This window comes from Drosophila subobscura, chromosome O (assembly GCF_008121235.1).
Source record: "Drosophila subobscura isolate 14011-0131.10 chromosome O, UCBerk_Dsub_1.0, whole genome shotgun sequence".
Taxonomy (NCBI): Eukaryota; Metazoa; Arthropoda; class Insecta; order Diptera; family Drosophilidae; genus Drosophila; species Drosophila subobscura.
In genome coordinates, this window is record NC_048533.1 from 19924915 (window position 1) to 19939605 (window position 14691).

General features: G+C 48.0%; 6 protein-coding genes across 7 annotated transcripts; 3 read left to right on the forward strand and 3 right to left on the reverse strand.

The window, feature by feature from the left end:
- The first annotated feature begins 809 nt into the window (after positions 1 to 809).
- On the forward strand, positions 810 to 2050 carry LOC117897484 (probable RNA methyltransferase CG1239). Of its 2 annotated transcripts, none has more exons than XM_034806347.1 (3): positions 810 to 909; positions 973 to 1736; positions 1796 to 2050. In XM_034806347.1, exons 1-3 carry the CDS (start codon positions 906 to 908, stop codon positions 1958 to 1960), a joined length of 933 nt encoding a protein of 310 aa, XP_034662238.1. In that variant the 5' UTR covers positions 810 to 905; the 3' UTR covers positions 1961 to 2050. The 2 variants fall into 2 exon arrangements, with proteins under 2 accessions (XP_034662238.1, XP_034662239.1); XM_034806348.1 differs by having other exon boundaries at positions 832 to 909; positions 976 to 1736.
- Positions 2051 to 2057: 7 nt separating this feature from the next.
- LOC117897483 (CCA tRNA nucleotidyltransferase 1, mitochondrial) lies at positions 2058 to 3664 on the reverse strand. The gene is made up of 2 exons (XM_034806346.1): positions 2492 to 3664; positions 2058 to 2433 (listed from the first exon to the last, which is right to left on the reverse strand). Exons 1-2 carry the CDS (start codon positions 3602 to 3604, stop codon positions 2083 to 2085), a joined length of 1464 nt encoding a protein of 487 aa, XP_034662237.1. The 5' UTR covers positions 3605 to 3664; the 3' UTR covers positions 2058 to 2082.
- Positions 3665 to 3945: 281 nt separating this feature from the next.
- On the forward strand, positions 3946 to 5157 carry LOC117897139 (glyoxylate reductase/hydroxypyruvate reductase). Its single transcript, XM_034805810.1, has 2 exons — positions 3946 to 4132; positions 4200 to 5157. Exons 1-2 carry the CDS (start codon positions 3990 to 3992, stop codon positions 5101 to 5103), a joined length of 1047 nt encoding a protein of 348 aa, XP_034661701.1. The 5' UTR covers positions 3946 to 3989; the 3' UTR covers positions 5104 to 5157.
- On the reverse strand, positions 5099 to 9054 carry LOC117897132 (symplekin). The gene is made up of 5 exons (XM_034805800.1): positions 8878 to 9054; positions 8617 to 8810; positions 6420 to 8563; positions 5426 to 6348; positions 5099 to 5364 (listed from the first exon to the last, which is right to left on the reverse strand). Exons 1-5 carry the CDS (start codon positions 8962 to 8964, stop codon positions 5194 to 5196), a joined length of 3519 nt encoding a protein of 1172 aa, XP_034661691.1. The 5' UTR covers positions 8965 to 9054; the 3' UTR covers positions 5099 to 5193.
- Positions 9055 to 9382: 328 nt separating this feature from the next.
- LOC117897135 (nuclear receptor-binding protein homolog) lies at positions 9383 to 12547 on the forward strand. The gene is made up of 2 exons (XM_034805805.1): positions 9383 to 11087; positions 11157 to 12547. Exons 1-2 carry the CDS (start codon positions 9927 to 9929, stop codon positions 11970 to 11972), a joined length of 1977 nt encoding a protein of 658 aa, XP_034661696.1. The 5' UTR covers positions 9383 to 9926; the 3' UTR covers positions 11973 to 12547.
- Positions 12548 to 13174: 627 nt separating this feature from the next.
- On the reverse strand, positions 13175 to 14482 carry LOC117897138 (m7GpppX diphosphatase). Its single transcript, XM_034805809.1, has 3 exons — positions 14269 to 14482; positions 14060 to 14209; positions 13175 to 14003 (listed from the first exon to the last, which is right to left on the reverse strand). The coding sequence occupies exons 1-3, from the start codon at positions 14426 to 14428 to the stop codon at positions 13195 to 13197; spliced, it is 1119 nt and encodes a 372-aa protein (XP_034661700.1). The 5' UTR covers positions 14429 to 14482; the 3' UTR covers positions 13175 to 13194.
- Between the last annotated feature and the right edge of the window lie 209 nt (positions 14483 to 14691).

The following is a 14691-nucleotide window of genomic DNA, read 5'->3' on the forward strand; positions in this document are numbered from 1 at the left end:
TTTGGCTCGCCCTTTTGCTGAGCGGGGTCAACATGCGGCATGCGCTCAACTGGTCAGGACGCGGTCTCGCCCCGGCTGCACATTTAACGGATATAACAAACAATGGTCGTGATTTAAAATTGCAAATTCTGGAAAGTATGCGCGCATGCTTGCTTTGTTATGCAAATCACAAATTGTTGGAAAAATAACATGGATTTACTTGATATATGGTTTTGATTTACAATGGCAGTAGGGACGGACCAATTTAAAGTTGGCGCCTAAGATTATATTGAGCTGGTCTCACTAATGACATTAAACTTAAAGATTTTACAACACTCAATTTCAGGGTAGAACAACATTTGTTTTCATGATTCCATGAGTGAACCAGTTTAGCTTCATTCTGATTTATAAATGTAAATTTAATGGGCAACGTGTTAAAATAAACAACAAAGGTCACTAAAAATTGTTGAATATTCTCATCTCTCCTATATGGCCTACCATTCCCCTGATCAAATTAGCGGTAAAATACGTAGGCATTCCTACGATTCATTCCGTGCTACGTACGTAATTTCATCCCTGTGTAGTTGTCACGTAGAACACATTATACATGTGTAGTGGCTATGTAGCAAATGATTTCTAGAAATCAAAAGGCTATATTTCCGAGGGTCTTTCGGTATCAATAATTCCGCGGTCACACTGATGTCCACTTCCCGCTAGGGTTGTCAAATATTTTACAAATATCATATCAATGATATTTTTTTTTATTTTATAAATCAAAATGATATTAAATATATCACTGAAAAAATATCGATATATTGATATTTTGATAAATTTTTGACAACCCTACTTCCCGCGTTATTATTGTTAAATTATTATTGTAAAACACAAAAAGTACTTGAAACACATCGGAAACAGGAAATCAACAGATGGGTACGTTCCAATTAAAATTTACGCCCTGCAAGGCACCATATTGAGATATGTTTCCAACCCAAGCAGATTTCACCATGGATGTGGAAAACAACAACACGCAGCAACCTGCCATTCCACCAGAAAAGTGTCCAGAGAAGAGAAAAGCTACAGATACCTCCGATGAAAAGACAGTGGAAATCAAAAGACTAAAAGAGGATCGCTCCGATGTGGATAGTGCCCCTCGCCCTCCACCACAGAGCCCAAAAAAGAGACTGCAGCTGGAGGGAAAACCGCCCAACAACAAACCCAAGCACAACAAAGATCTCCATTTCTTGTATGGTAACTACAAGCATTACTACGGAAAGCGCATACTCGATAAGGACTTCCACGACATACGCTTGGATGTGCTGGCCACTCAGCCGGAGCTATTCCGGGACAAGCAACTGCTCGACATTGGCTGCAATTCGGGTCATCTGTCCATTGAAATTGCCAAGAAGTTCGATGCGAAGAGTCTCATCGGCCTGGACATTGACCGCGGCCTTGTGAAGGATGCTCAAACGACGATCAGCTCCCTGAAGCGTCTGGCGGCTCCAGGGTCTAGGTTTCCTTACAATGTGAAATTCGTGCATGGCAACTACGTGCTGGACGACGATGTACTGCTGGAGATAGAGCGTCCCCAGTTCGATGTGATATTGTGTCTCTCGGTCACCAAGTGGATTCACCTTAACTTCTGTGATGCCGGCCTGAAGCAGGCTTTCCGCCGCATGTTCCTGCAGCTGCGTCCGGGCGGCAAGCTCATCCTAGAGCCTCAATCTTTCGACGGCTACAAGAGACGTAAAAAGCTATCGGTAAGAGGATACAAATATGCTCGTAGATAATAATAATCAACATTTTACTTTGCTTTTAGGAGAGCATCAGAGAAAACTACAATTCCATCGTGTTTCGACCTGAGCAGTTCCCGGAATATCTGCTCAGTCCAGAGGTGGGCTTCGCCAGTATGGAGTTGATGGGCATACCCGAACACTGCAAAACTGGGTTCAAGCGGCCCATTCAGATATTCACAAAAGTGTAGTTATCTTATGGCAACACAACAAGAAGGCGATTAAATCCTTACAGCTTCCAGAAAAGAATTTAATTAACTGAAGAATATATATACAGAAAATGGACTTCGTAGGAGTGTAACTAAAGATTCGGCTATTCTGTTCGTTTCTTTTTGTTTGGTGCCTGTGTGCTGCTTGTCGACTGTAGTTTCTCCAAGACGTGTGGAATCTTTTCCAGTAACTGTTCAGAGGTTAGTTGGAAGTCGCTGTCTGCCCACATGAGGCGCAGCATTGAGAGTCCAGCTCCCAGGTTCTTGCCAGAGAGCCCATAATCTTTAAGCATATTCCCATTCAGGGGAAAAATTGGAGTGGGCCATGCCTTCAACTGATTGTAGAGCTCCACGTTGTTGGTATACTTGAGAAGTTGCTCGACGTAATCCCGCTTGGCATATGGCTGCAGGCACAGTTTTTGATAGTCGCGTAGAGTCGTATACTCAGTGTCCACCTGGAAAAAGCATATTAATGAGATATCCTTAACTTGGACTGTGCGCCAGTGTGTTTACCCTTTCCCGCTGTTGAGTAATAAAGAGCGCCAGATCCCTTTCGAATGCGGACAATTTCAAGCGCTCGTGCATCATCATAGCCTCGTCGAGAGAGTGAAGCAATCCCGTCATATACAAGATGGGATAGTGGGGCTTCTCGAACTGGTCCAAGGAATCGCAAAGGCGTTGAAATTCCTTCAAGTTGGGCTCAACAGGCAGCCCACAATGCTGAATGAGGTTGCTGCGGTGCATTTCCAGCACCAGTTCGGGTCCGTAATTTCCCACAATTATCTTCTGCAGCTCTGACCAGATTCGCTCGCCGCTGATTCTTGCCAAACCTTCGGCGTTGTCCTTGATTGCGGCCAAGGTTGTAGCATCATGACTTTGTGTATCTTTTGCTATGCGTCCGTAAAATCGAAAATAGCGCAAAATGCGCAAATAGTCCTCCTTGATACGTATGTCGGCATCGCCAACGAAAACAACACGGCGTTGCTGCAGATCATCGTAGCCATAAAAGTAGTCATAGACTGTGCCGTCAAAGCCCAGAAACATGGAGTTTATTGTCAGGTCACGACGGTTTGCATCCAGCTGCCAGTCAGTGGTAAAAACCACATCCGCATGTCGGCCATCGGTGCGGACGTCGATGCGCAGAGTGGTTACCTCGAAGTTCTCCTTGCCATTGATGCGCGGAGTAATGGTGCCATGCTTCTCGCCTTTGGCATTGATCATACGCACGTTTTCTTTGGTGAACATCTCCTTCATCTGGTCTGGCGTGGCTGTTGTTGCAAAATCAATGTCCTTTGGCTTGATACCCATTATAATGTCCCGGACGGCTCCGCCGGCAATTCTCAACTCATAGTCGTACTGCTTGAAGAGGGACACCAGCGAGTCCACTTCCGGAGTAAAAATACCATGGAACTCGGGGCTATCCACCTTCTTGAAAGCTGGATCCTCACGCATTCTCGGTGGCTTTCCAAGCTGCGAGACCAATTCGCTCGACAGCTCCTTTGTTGGAGTAGATGGACCCATTCGGCTCGCGATTGTTTTCACACCACAACGCTCCTGAAAGAACGCAAAACCAATCTTTGCAGGAACACGTTTTATCAGCTTTGCAATATTACGAATGCCATGCATCGAGAACTTTTCGATCACCGGCAATAATAAATTCGCAATTTTTGTTTTGTTTACTCGTGCCAGCAGTGTTGTAACTGAATAAACATCGAACATCGAATTTTATGCTACTGGCATAAAAGAAAAAGCTAGATTGACCAAAACAAATAATTTTACACCAGTCTTTCAAAGATTATAGTGGGATATTAGAGTCGATTACATTACTATTTGGCGTAGGTAGAATATAGGTGAGGCAAAACACATTGCAAAGAGTAGAATTTCCGCTACGAGTGCTTTATTTTCCGCGCTCATTTAGCTTGGAAAAAGATAGATGGGATATGGCATCACTGTAGCGCGCTGAAACCTGTTACTTATTGACACTCTTTGTAACTTTAAATTTTCTTCATTAATGCGACCACTATTGCTACTGACACAAAGCAGAAAGCTGTTGCCGGCATTACTACGTGGACAAAGAACAATGAGCTCAAAACCAAGTGTCTATGTGACTCGGCCAGATGTTGATGCCAGCGGTCTGGAATTGCTGCGTAAGAGGTGATTTTGGGTCTAGTCGCCGGCTGTGATACAATTCAATTTAATGTTTTGTCTATTTATCTATCAGTTGCAATGTGAGCACATGGAAGGAAGCTTTGCCCGTACCCCGCGATGTACTGCTGCGTGAGGTTGTTGGAAAGGATGCCCTTTACTGCGCTCTTACAGACAAGATCGATGTGGCGGTATTGGATGCTGCTGGCTCTCAGCTGAAATGTGTGTCCACCATCTCAGTGGGCTATGAGCATATCGACGTGGAGGAGTGCAAGAAACGTGGAATACGAGTGGGCTTCACCCCGGATGTGCTGACCGATGCTACGGCGGAGTTGACGGTCGCCCTGCTGCTGGCTACCAATCGGCGACTCTTTGAGGCGAGTAAGCAGGTCTACAACGGTGGCTGGAAGTCTTGGGCGCCCATGTGGATGTGCGGACAGGGCCTGAAGGGATCGCGGGTGGGGCTCTTGGGCTTTGGACGCATTGGCCAGGAGATAGCAGCGCGAATTTTCCCTTTCAAGCCAGCCGAGATAACCTACACGACCCGCACGGCGCGACCGCAAGAGGCGGCAGCGGTAAAGGGCCGTCATGTGGACTTTGACGAGATGCTGCGAAACTCCGACTTTATCGTGGCCTGCTGTGCTTTGACCCCGGAAACCAAGGAAATCTTCAACGCAGAGGCATTCAATAAAATGAAGCCCAATTGCATTTTTATAAACACGGCGCGTGGTGGGGTCGTCGACCAGAAGGCTCTGCATGAAGCTCTCGCATCCAAACGTATCCTGGCCGCCGGCTTGGACGTGACCACTCCAGAGCCCCTGCCTCTTGATGATCCGCTGCTCACGTTGGATAATGTCGTCATATTGCCGCATATAGGAAGCGCCGATATCGAAACACGCAAGGAAATGTCGCGCATCACGGCGCGAAATATTCTAGCTGCTCTGGAGGGAGGAAAAATGGAAGCCGAAGTAACAGTCTAAGTGAAATATTTGTCTTATTCTTATTAAAGTGAAGAATCTTATCTGTATGCAAACAAAACAATTAATATTTCGCCTCTACGCCTATACGCCCTAGTCCTCGCCGGGCGGCAAGGGCTGGTTAAGATCGCTGGAGACGGGCGCAGGAACGGGCAAGGGCGTCAGAGACGTCAGCACCGGCACTGTGGAAATCACGCAGATGTCCGAGGGGTCCTGCACCTCCTTTTTGATCATATCCGCCGACATGTAGCCACCAGTTTCGTCCTGCAAACACAAATGTATTTAAAACATCGTTCTGAAAGGTGAGAATATGTTTTTTCTTTACCGTGATGAAGACATCTACGGCCTTTCCTGAGATTATGTCCATTATCTGCTGTGTAATACCACTGCCATTCATTGGCTCATCCTGCACGCTCTCCGCATACTCCAGCAAAGCAGGTCGCAGATCGGGACACTGCTGCAGCGCGTCCTGAAGCTGCGCTGGCGGAAGATTTAACAGAATCGGCAGAGACTGCGGCTTCAGGCGCTGCACCGTCTTGAGGAACCCCTCCCAGATGACCTTCTGCCGCCAGACCTGCTTCATTAACAGCCTCTGCAGCAGATTCAGCAGAAAGTTGGAGAGTCGCGGATAGAGCGTCAGACTCTGGATCGTGGTACGCATCATCAGTGTTGGCAATGGAACAACTTCCACTAGTTGCTGAAGCACGGCCATGAGTACTTCCTGCGTATACAACTCCCGCTCTGCCAGGCAAATGGACGTCGCCTTAACTATAGACTTTAGATCACAAACATTCGTATCGATGGTGTGTAGGGCCACCAGGAGGTCAGTGGGCGACAGGGCCATCGTCTGGTGCGCAAACTCGGCCCCAATGCCGAGCAGTCGATTGAACACCTCCTTGACAACAGCCGGATTCAGTTTAATCAGTTTGGGCAACACGTTGATTAGCTCGGAGCGGGATAGGCCACTCAGCACTGGTATCATTACACGCACATCCTGCACCCTGCTCTGGTAAAGGTCTCGCACTCGTCGCACTAGATCCACGGGTGGTGTCGGCACTCTCTCTGTCAGTATATAGATGATGCGGATCACAAGGGTCTCCATTCCCTTTGGGCACTCCTCTATTAACTGCATCAGAGTGGCATTCTCAACGCCAAGCTTCTTTATGGGAATGTCCAGACTGCGCAAGATCGTGCGCTTCAGCTCCGCGGAGGTGGTCACAAAAACTTGGCATATTTTCTCAACGTAAACTAAAAGAAGAACGCCGAGAAGTAGATTCGTTGTTTATGCATTAATTTCAATAGTCAAAGTCTTCACTTACCTTCCGGTTTGTAGGGCAACAGTGTGAGCGCCAGGCCCAAACACACTTTGGTTGTGTCCTCGCGCCAGTCTGTCTCGGCGGTGGGCCTGCCAAATTCCTGTGAGAAAATGGACGCCGGAGGCCTCTCCTGTTCGAGAAATTTCAGCCATTCCAGGGCAAACTCATCGATCCTTGCCGGCAGAATCTTATGCAAATGGTACAGGCTGACCAAGTGGCCCTGAGAACGCTCCCGCAGATCAGCACGTTCGTGTACAGAAAAGTTGAGTAGAATACGGATGAAGCGATTTTTCCTTGGTGGCCGCAGTACGGCCAGATCTTTGATCAGATCCAGACCATGATGTGAGAACTCATCGACAAGACTTAGCTGGACCAGGTCCCCCACGACATTTTCTGGCAAAATTGGCGCTTCCAAGTACACGCGGCGCAGCAGAATTATCTTCTCCTTGTGCTCACAGCGCTCGTTGATGCCGAAGATGAGCTGATTCAAGAGCTCGTTGTAGGCATGATCGGGTCGGTTCTCCCTCTTGACATAGGTGTGCCTGGTGAAGCCCTGCAGCAGGGAGTACTCCTCAAAGAGCCAGGAGAAGGCAAGATCTATGCGCTGCCTGACATCCTCCAGAATAAACTCCATGATGCCGTAGCGCACATTGTCTGGAAATGTGGCCGCTATGACAGTGACCAGCTTGCGGCGCTTGGAAGACACTCCGCCCTTGACGCACTGCCGTTCCGAGTTCAGGATGCGCTTGACTGCATCCAACAGGAACTTTTCCTTTACGTTGCGGGAAAGTGGTTTGGTTATCTCCTGCAGCTTCAGCGTCTTTGCACGCTCTTTCATCCGCTCAATGACCGTTTGTTCGCCCTTTGCCCGTTCCATGGTCTCGCGCAGCTTCTTTGTAGCCTCTTCCTTGCGCTGCAGCTCTTCCTCGTTCAACTTGCGTGCCGTTTCGGTGTCTTCATCCACCTCCATTGCGGTGACCAGGGGAATTTCAGTGGCAGCAGCTACTTCTCGACTCGCCTTGGCTCTCATGGGCGGCTCCCTACTGAAGGTAGCTGCGCCTGGACCCAGGCGATTTTCAGTCAACTGCTCGCCAAAGATCCGCGATATGTTGCTAACCTGCTGCTGCAGAGACATTTGCTTGATGGGCGTGTACTCGGTAAGGAATCTATCCGGCACCTCAGCTGGCAGCCCAGGCAGAAACTCGACGACCAGGCTGACCACCGTCTCTGGCGCTCGGAAATGTTCGGCCAGGAATTTCTCGTTGACCCTGGTGGATTTTTGTCGCTGGCGCTCCAGCTCTTCCTCGTCGAGTTCCAGTTCCCGCGTCTCCTGCTCTCGCTGCTCGCTGGCGATCCGCGCTTTTTTCGCCAGGCTCTGAGCGGCGTTCTCTAAAATTCGTTTCTGGCGTCTAGCCGTTTCCTGCTTATCCATCTTGGGTATCAGTTTCTGTATCTCATTGGACGTGGATCCCAAGTCCACTAGCATGCCTCGTATAGTGGCAGAGAACTCGTAGGCCCCTTTGTTCTTCAGCAGCGTCTGCAGCTGCATCTTGAGGCTCTTCCGGACAGAGCTAACCTGGGAGTCAGTGAGCGTTGGCGGAAGATTTGCATTCAGCTGCTTGAAGGCCTCCACAACGGCTCCCATGAAAACGGGTCGCATCTTGGCCACCGTACACAGGCTGCTGGTGCAGGCAATCAGGTTCACAGAAGATATGTGCGTTGTGCCGTGGAACTGCAGCATGATGTCGAATATGTTGGTGCCCTCCTCTTGTAACTTCTGGGCGCGGAAGAGCTTGCAATGGTCGGGAACATCGGCCAGGGAGAAGTCGCCCTCCCGCTTGAGGCTGTCCTCGTCGGCAAAGCTCTGCAAGACTATGATGCCCTCTAGGAACTTAATTGCATTGGTGCGTATGCCATCGTTTTCGTTGTCAATCAGGTCCAAAATTTGTGCCTTGATCAAGCTAAGGATATTCCATGCCTGCTCTGCACTGTCGCTGGGATCCGTGAGGCTGCACAAGTACTGCAGACCATTTTTGTATATGCTGCCACAGGCCTGGATCACACGTTTTATGACCTGCGCCGAGCTGTCTCGCAAGAGCATGGAGATGATGTTGATCACGTAGGGCAGCAGCTCCACTTTAACCTTGCTGTAAATGAGACATTATAGTGGAGCACTAGTATGATTTCTGGTAATAGTTACCATACTTGCTCCACAAAGCAAACCACTTGCTTTCGCACTTCCATGTTCTGATCATGGGCCAACGATAGCACTGGCTCCAGGAACTCTTCGGCTAGCTCCAAGCAGGAGCTGAGTACGGTTTCCTGCACTTTCACCAGCAACTCGCATTTTGTTGTAGCTGGAGCCGTGGCAAACTCGTTGCACCACTCAACCACCTGGAAATACAAATATAGAGGAAAATGACAATTCAAAGCGGCGTTGGCGTCGTGAACAGTGAGTTACCTTTGCCCGTGCGCTGGCGGTTTTTTCATCTGTGAATAGGTTAGCCGTTTCTGAGACAAACTGACTGCGCCCAATTATGCTATCCATTTTTAAAGATATTTATTAGTTATTCTTTAAACTTAGACTTAAATTATTTATTTGATTGATCTTTCGGCACAGATGACACAAAACGATAGGTTCTATCGATATCAAAGTGCTCACATTTGCGCCAGTTGCAATCGATGAGCGGCAGTATTGACACCTCAGCTACTTTATAGCCAGTTCTGGCTGTTATAGTTGACTGCCAAAAAAAAGTCTTGATTGTTTTTTAAATTTGTAAGATAAAAATGCATTTTGATACATGATATTTTGGAGCTGTGCCTATTACTTAATTTCTGTCCGTAAGTGTTGATTCCGTTAATAAGTCCGATACTCATGCTGAATTTCATGGTAGAAAATTAAATTCAGCTCTTTTTCACACAAAGACCTCTATTTTTTCTTCCACAAAGCTCTCAACACTGATGAGTGGATGGGTGAGTATCGATAGTCTCGATGCATCGATTTACTCACATTTCTTGTGTGTTTTAAAAAGCGTGAAAAAAACGCCTAAATAAACCAAACGACCGCGTGTCAGCCAAATAAGTGCAGTAAATTGATTGACGTCCGCGCTGCAGTTGAAAAATAGAGCAATCGAAGACGATAGGAGCCCGAAAAACGCCCCAGCAACCGCAGCTCATTGGCAGCCGACAGCCGCAGCCGCAGCGCTGAGTGTTATTGAACAACGGGGGCGCAGAGGAGGGTGTGTGTGTGTGCGTGTGCCTGTGTGTATGTGTGTGCTTGTGAGTGGGCAGAGGTGGCGGCTGTGGAGTAGCAGCGGATGTAGTTTGGAGCACAGGCACCGCGGATACCACGAAAAGCAAACATAGACGACATCGACGAATCCGAAGAGCGAAGAGCGAGAGAAAACAAACATTGGTCCGCGAAACTGAAGTTTTTTTGAAGGTGGAAAACGGCAGTAGCAGCAATAGCAGCAGGCAGCAGCAGGCAGCAGCATCTGTGACCGCACCCTAATGTCAAATAGTCAAGCGAATGCCGGCAGCAGCGGTAGCGCGGATGAACCGACCCAGAACCCGTCGGGATCGGCCACGTTGGCCCCCAACCCCAACCTTACGACGACGAATGTATCCTCTCAAGCAACGCCAGCATCAACAATTGCCCAGCAGCAGCAGCAGCAGCCAGCACCGCACATAGTGGGAGCCTCAACAGCTGATGCTGGTGGCGGGGTTGGTGTGGTCGTCGCAGGGGGGAGCGAGGGAGTCAATTTGGATTCATCGCCAAGGGAATCTGGCGACGATTCAGAGGATGAGAGCGAGATCCTGGAGGAGTCGCCGTGTGGCCGGTGGCTGAAGCGGCGCGAGGAGGTCGACCAGCGGGATGTGCCCGGGATCGATTGTGTCCATCTGGCCATGGACACGGAGGAGGGTGTCGAGGTCGTTTGGAATGAGGTGCAATATGCCAATCTGCAGGAGCTCAAGTCTCAGGAGGAGAAGATGCGCCAGGTCTTTGACAATCTACTGCAGCTGGATCATCAGAATATCGTCAAGTTCCATCGCTACTGGACGGACACGCAACAGGCGGAGAGGCCGAGGGTGATCTTCATAACGGAGTACATGTCATCCGGGTCTCTAAAACAGTTCCTCAAACGCACCAAGCGCAACGCCAAGCGATTGCCGCTGGAGTCGTGGCGACGCTGGTGCACCCAGATCCTGTCCGCGCTCAGCTATTTGCATTCCTGCACACCGCCCATCATCCATGGAAATTTAACCTGTGATAGCATTTTCATCCAGCACAATGGTCTGGTCAAGATCGGCTCCGTGGTGCCCGACGCTGTTCACTACAGCGTTCGCCGGCAGTGGGACCGCGAAAGGGATCGGGAGCAGGAGCGTGAGCGAGGCGCTCACTACTTCCAGGCGCCGGAGTATGGAGCCGCCGAGCAGCTGACTGCCGCCCTGGACATCTATGCCTTCGGCATGTGCGCCCTGGAGATGGCAGCTCTCGAAATTCAGCCCAGCAATAGCGAATCGACTGCCATCAACGAAGAGACCATACAGCGCACAATCTGCAGCCTGGAAAGCGATCTGCAAAGGGATCTGATAGAGAAGTGTCTCAATCCCCATCCCCAGGACCGGCCCAGCGCCAACGATCTGCTATTTCATCCACTGCTTTTTGAGGTGAGTCCAGGGGCCCACTGAGTGTCCAGCCAGTCAATCGAATTCATCGTTTCTTTCCCCTGTGCGCAGGTTCATTCTCTGAAGCTGCTGACCGCCCACTGTCTGGTCTTCTCACCCGCCAATCGCACCATGTTCTCGGAGACTGCCTTCGATGGACTGATGCAGCGCTACTATCAGCCAGATGTGATAATGGCCCAGCTGATGTCTGGCGGACAGGAGCGTCAGTACCGACTGGCAGACGTGGCCGGAGCCGACAAGCTGGAGAAGTTTGTCGAGGACGTCAAGTATGGGGTCTATCCGCTGATCACGTACAACGGCAAGAAGCCGCCAAACTTTCGCTCGCGGGCAGCCTCGCCGGAACGGGCCGACTCTGTGAAGTCTGCCACCCCAGAGCCGGTGGACACCGAGTCGCGACGCATTGTCAACATGATGTGCAGCGTGAAGATCAAGGAGGACAGCAATGACATAATAATGACAATACTTCTACGCATGGATGACAAAATGAATCGCCAGTTGACTTGTCAGGTGACCGAGCATGATACGGCGGCAGATCTCACCAGCGAACTGGTGCGTCTCGGCTTTGTTCATCTCGACGACCAGGACAAGATCGAGGTTCTGCTGGAGGAGACCTTGAAGGCTGGCGTTATGAGTGATGGGGCTGGTGCCGAGAGCTCTGGTGCTGGGGTGACCACGACAGCCACAATGGCCGCACTGGAGCAGCTGGAGCGTAATTGGTCAATTTCCGATGCGGATAAGACAATGGGGAGCAGCATGTCCTCGCCAGCAACTGCTATGATGTACGTGCCACAGGAGCAGCAGCAGCCCCAGCAGCAGCTGCAGCAGCTGGATACGGACGTGGATCAATCGGGCACGACGAGCAATTGAGAGAGAAAGAGAGTTTATGGATTAGTATTCAGGGCAAGCCGGCGCTTATCGTATTGTTTTTATTATATGTATTGGGAAATTACACATTACGATTTTATTACTACGATTATTTGTTATTTTTATATATAGATGCCTATACCTATATATGTATATGTATATGTATGTATGTATTCGAAATAATATTTATGTATGTATGTACCATAAAAGATGTTGAACCAGGCTTCCATGCTGATGATTTTGAGACACTCCCAGTCCCACACACACGACACTAACGACACGACACACAGCAGCTAAACGAGCTTATAATATCCAAGCATTCGCTTAGCATACATATATGTAGGTCCCTCCGCTCCTTTGAGCGAACTCGAATCGAATTCGCAGTTCTCCAGAAACGAAAAGCGGTAGCGCCTGTGCGGCGCCATTATAATGACAGAATCTAGAATTACATAAAATTGGATAGTTTAGCCACGCCGAGACGAGAACAAAAACCTAAAAGCAGTGGCGTGTATTTCAATGTATTACAAATATGATCAAATACGCAAGGCCACAAACAAATAATAAATAAATTATTGAAAAAGCAAACAATATATAACACAGGCAGAGCGCATACGAAAACAAAACACAACAGACATAGCTACACTATTAATAAATAAATAAAGAAGGCAAACAGCTGACTAACTCTAGACCAGTTTCTCGGGCATTTCATTTCATTTCATTTAATCGTGCTGGCTGGCAATTGACTTGATTAGCCATTTTCGTTGATGGTTGATCACCAGATGTCCGAAGCCTAGTGCCTAGCTTAGTAGGTGGCCTAGTTACGAGAGATTCGACTAAATAAGATGTACACCATAGCAACCGAAGCGTAAAAGACGAGTATACTTATGTGTGCACTCGAAGCCAGTCAATTGAATTGAATTAAGTCCCATTCGCTTCTTGTGTGGATCGTTGGCAGAAGTCAAGCCAAATATAATCAATTATAAAGATAACTTGTTATACAATCTAGGAATAGTGAAGCAAATGAACCAAATTGATAGCCAGTTATGATACCAAATGGAGTAGTTTTATTTAGTGTGTTTGCTTTTAATAAACGTAGTATAAAAACTAGATTAAGTTGATGGATAAAATGTCAGCTTTCTTCTGCAGTTAAGGTAATAGCGTACCCGTTAATAGGTAACCATTAAAGTGGTATGTCTTCGTGCACCCGTGGGCTTTCGTGTTTTGTCTATGCACACACCTGGGCAGTGGCTTCGGCTTCCTTTGGGTCTGGTGTTGCCAATCGGATGCGTTTGCACTCCCTCTCTTCTGGGTCATCATCACTGAAACCATCGACAGCCGATTCCACCGCTGGCTCCTCTTCTCGCTCTTTAGACTCACTTATGGGTGCTGCTACACTGCGAACTGTTAACTTCTCCTCATACAAATCCAGCAGTTTGTTACCCTCATACACGACAAAGGGTAATGTGGCGCGCTGGTAGTAGTCCGGCAAGAGTTCCAAGTTGCTTATTACAGTGTCCAGCATGTGCGACTTCTCGCACCAAATGCCTGGGGCATCGTTCCTAATGGGATTGATATGCACATGCAGGTGGTAGAAGGAGGGCTGATAGTGAAAGTACATGCGCAGCTGGTTGGGATTCAAGCCATATCGTTTAGAAATTTCATCCTTTGCGGACTGGCGTATATTCCGCAGCAACGGCAGGTGGCTGCCATTCAGATCACGGAGTGATTTAATATCGTGCTTGTGCACAATGCCAAGCAGGTAGAGGTTCTCTACATTCCGTCCATCCCATTTCAGATCTGGCAGCAGGATGAAACCGGTTTCTGGATCCTTGTCCTCAAATACGATTCGCTCGGTTTCCTTCTTGTGTTCCAGTATGTTGTATACCCACTCCAGCGAGAATTGGCTCTCGTTGATGTACGGAAGAGTTGTACTTTCGTAGAGATCTGGTGTTTCTCTAATGAGATACTTCTGGCATATGGAATACTTTTCGACGTGCTTGTCTGTGGCTGGATATATAACTGTGCTCTTGACGGCTATAAAAAGACGAAAATTAATTACATGAGCAACAAAGCGAGCTACTTTTACTTGCCGCATAAATCCAGGCTGGGCACAACCTGAAAACTGCCGTATATGTTATTAATGAACTCCGTGTTAACCTTCAACTCAGCGCTAAAGTAACTTGGTTTCGCCGGTGATTCTTTGGAAGCTGCCTCCGTGGAAATGTCGCTCTCCTGATATGCTGCAGATAAAAATAATAGATGGTGAACAAATTCTAGCAATTTGCCATCTTAGACAAACCATTTTTCTCAAAAACAACAATGGCTTCGTCCGTCTCGGAGAGGTCTGGGAAAGTGCCTAGCAATGAAATGCTCTTCCGAACACTATTGTTGTTGAGTATCCGCTTAAGCCGGAACTTCGAAATGTCATAGGTCGGTGACTTGATCTCTGAGTTTTCCATCTTATCTTAATATTTCCTTTTAATAGTAATATTTACAAAACACAGCATCTACTTGGCAGTAGTGTGACCGCGTATTTATCGATAAAAGATACCGCACGACCCTGTACCAAAATATACATTCTTATTTTTAAAATATACCGTAAATTATAGATCATTTTCCACTATTTTTATGTTATAATTAATATTATTAGCTAATTGGGATTCTCAGCGCTAGAAGTAAAATTTTATCCAGTTCATCAATAAATTCTCCACAAGACTGGCTA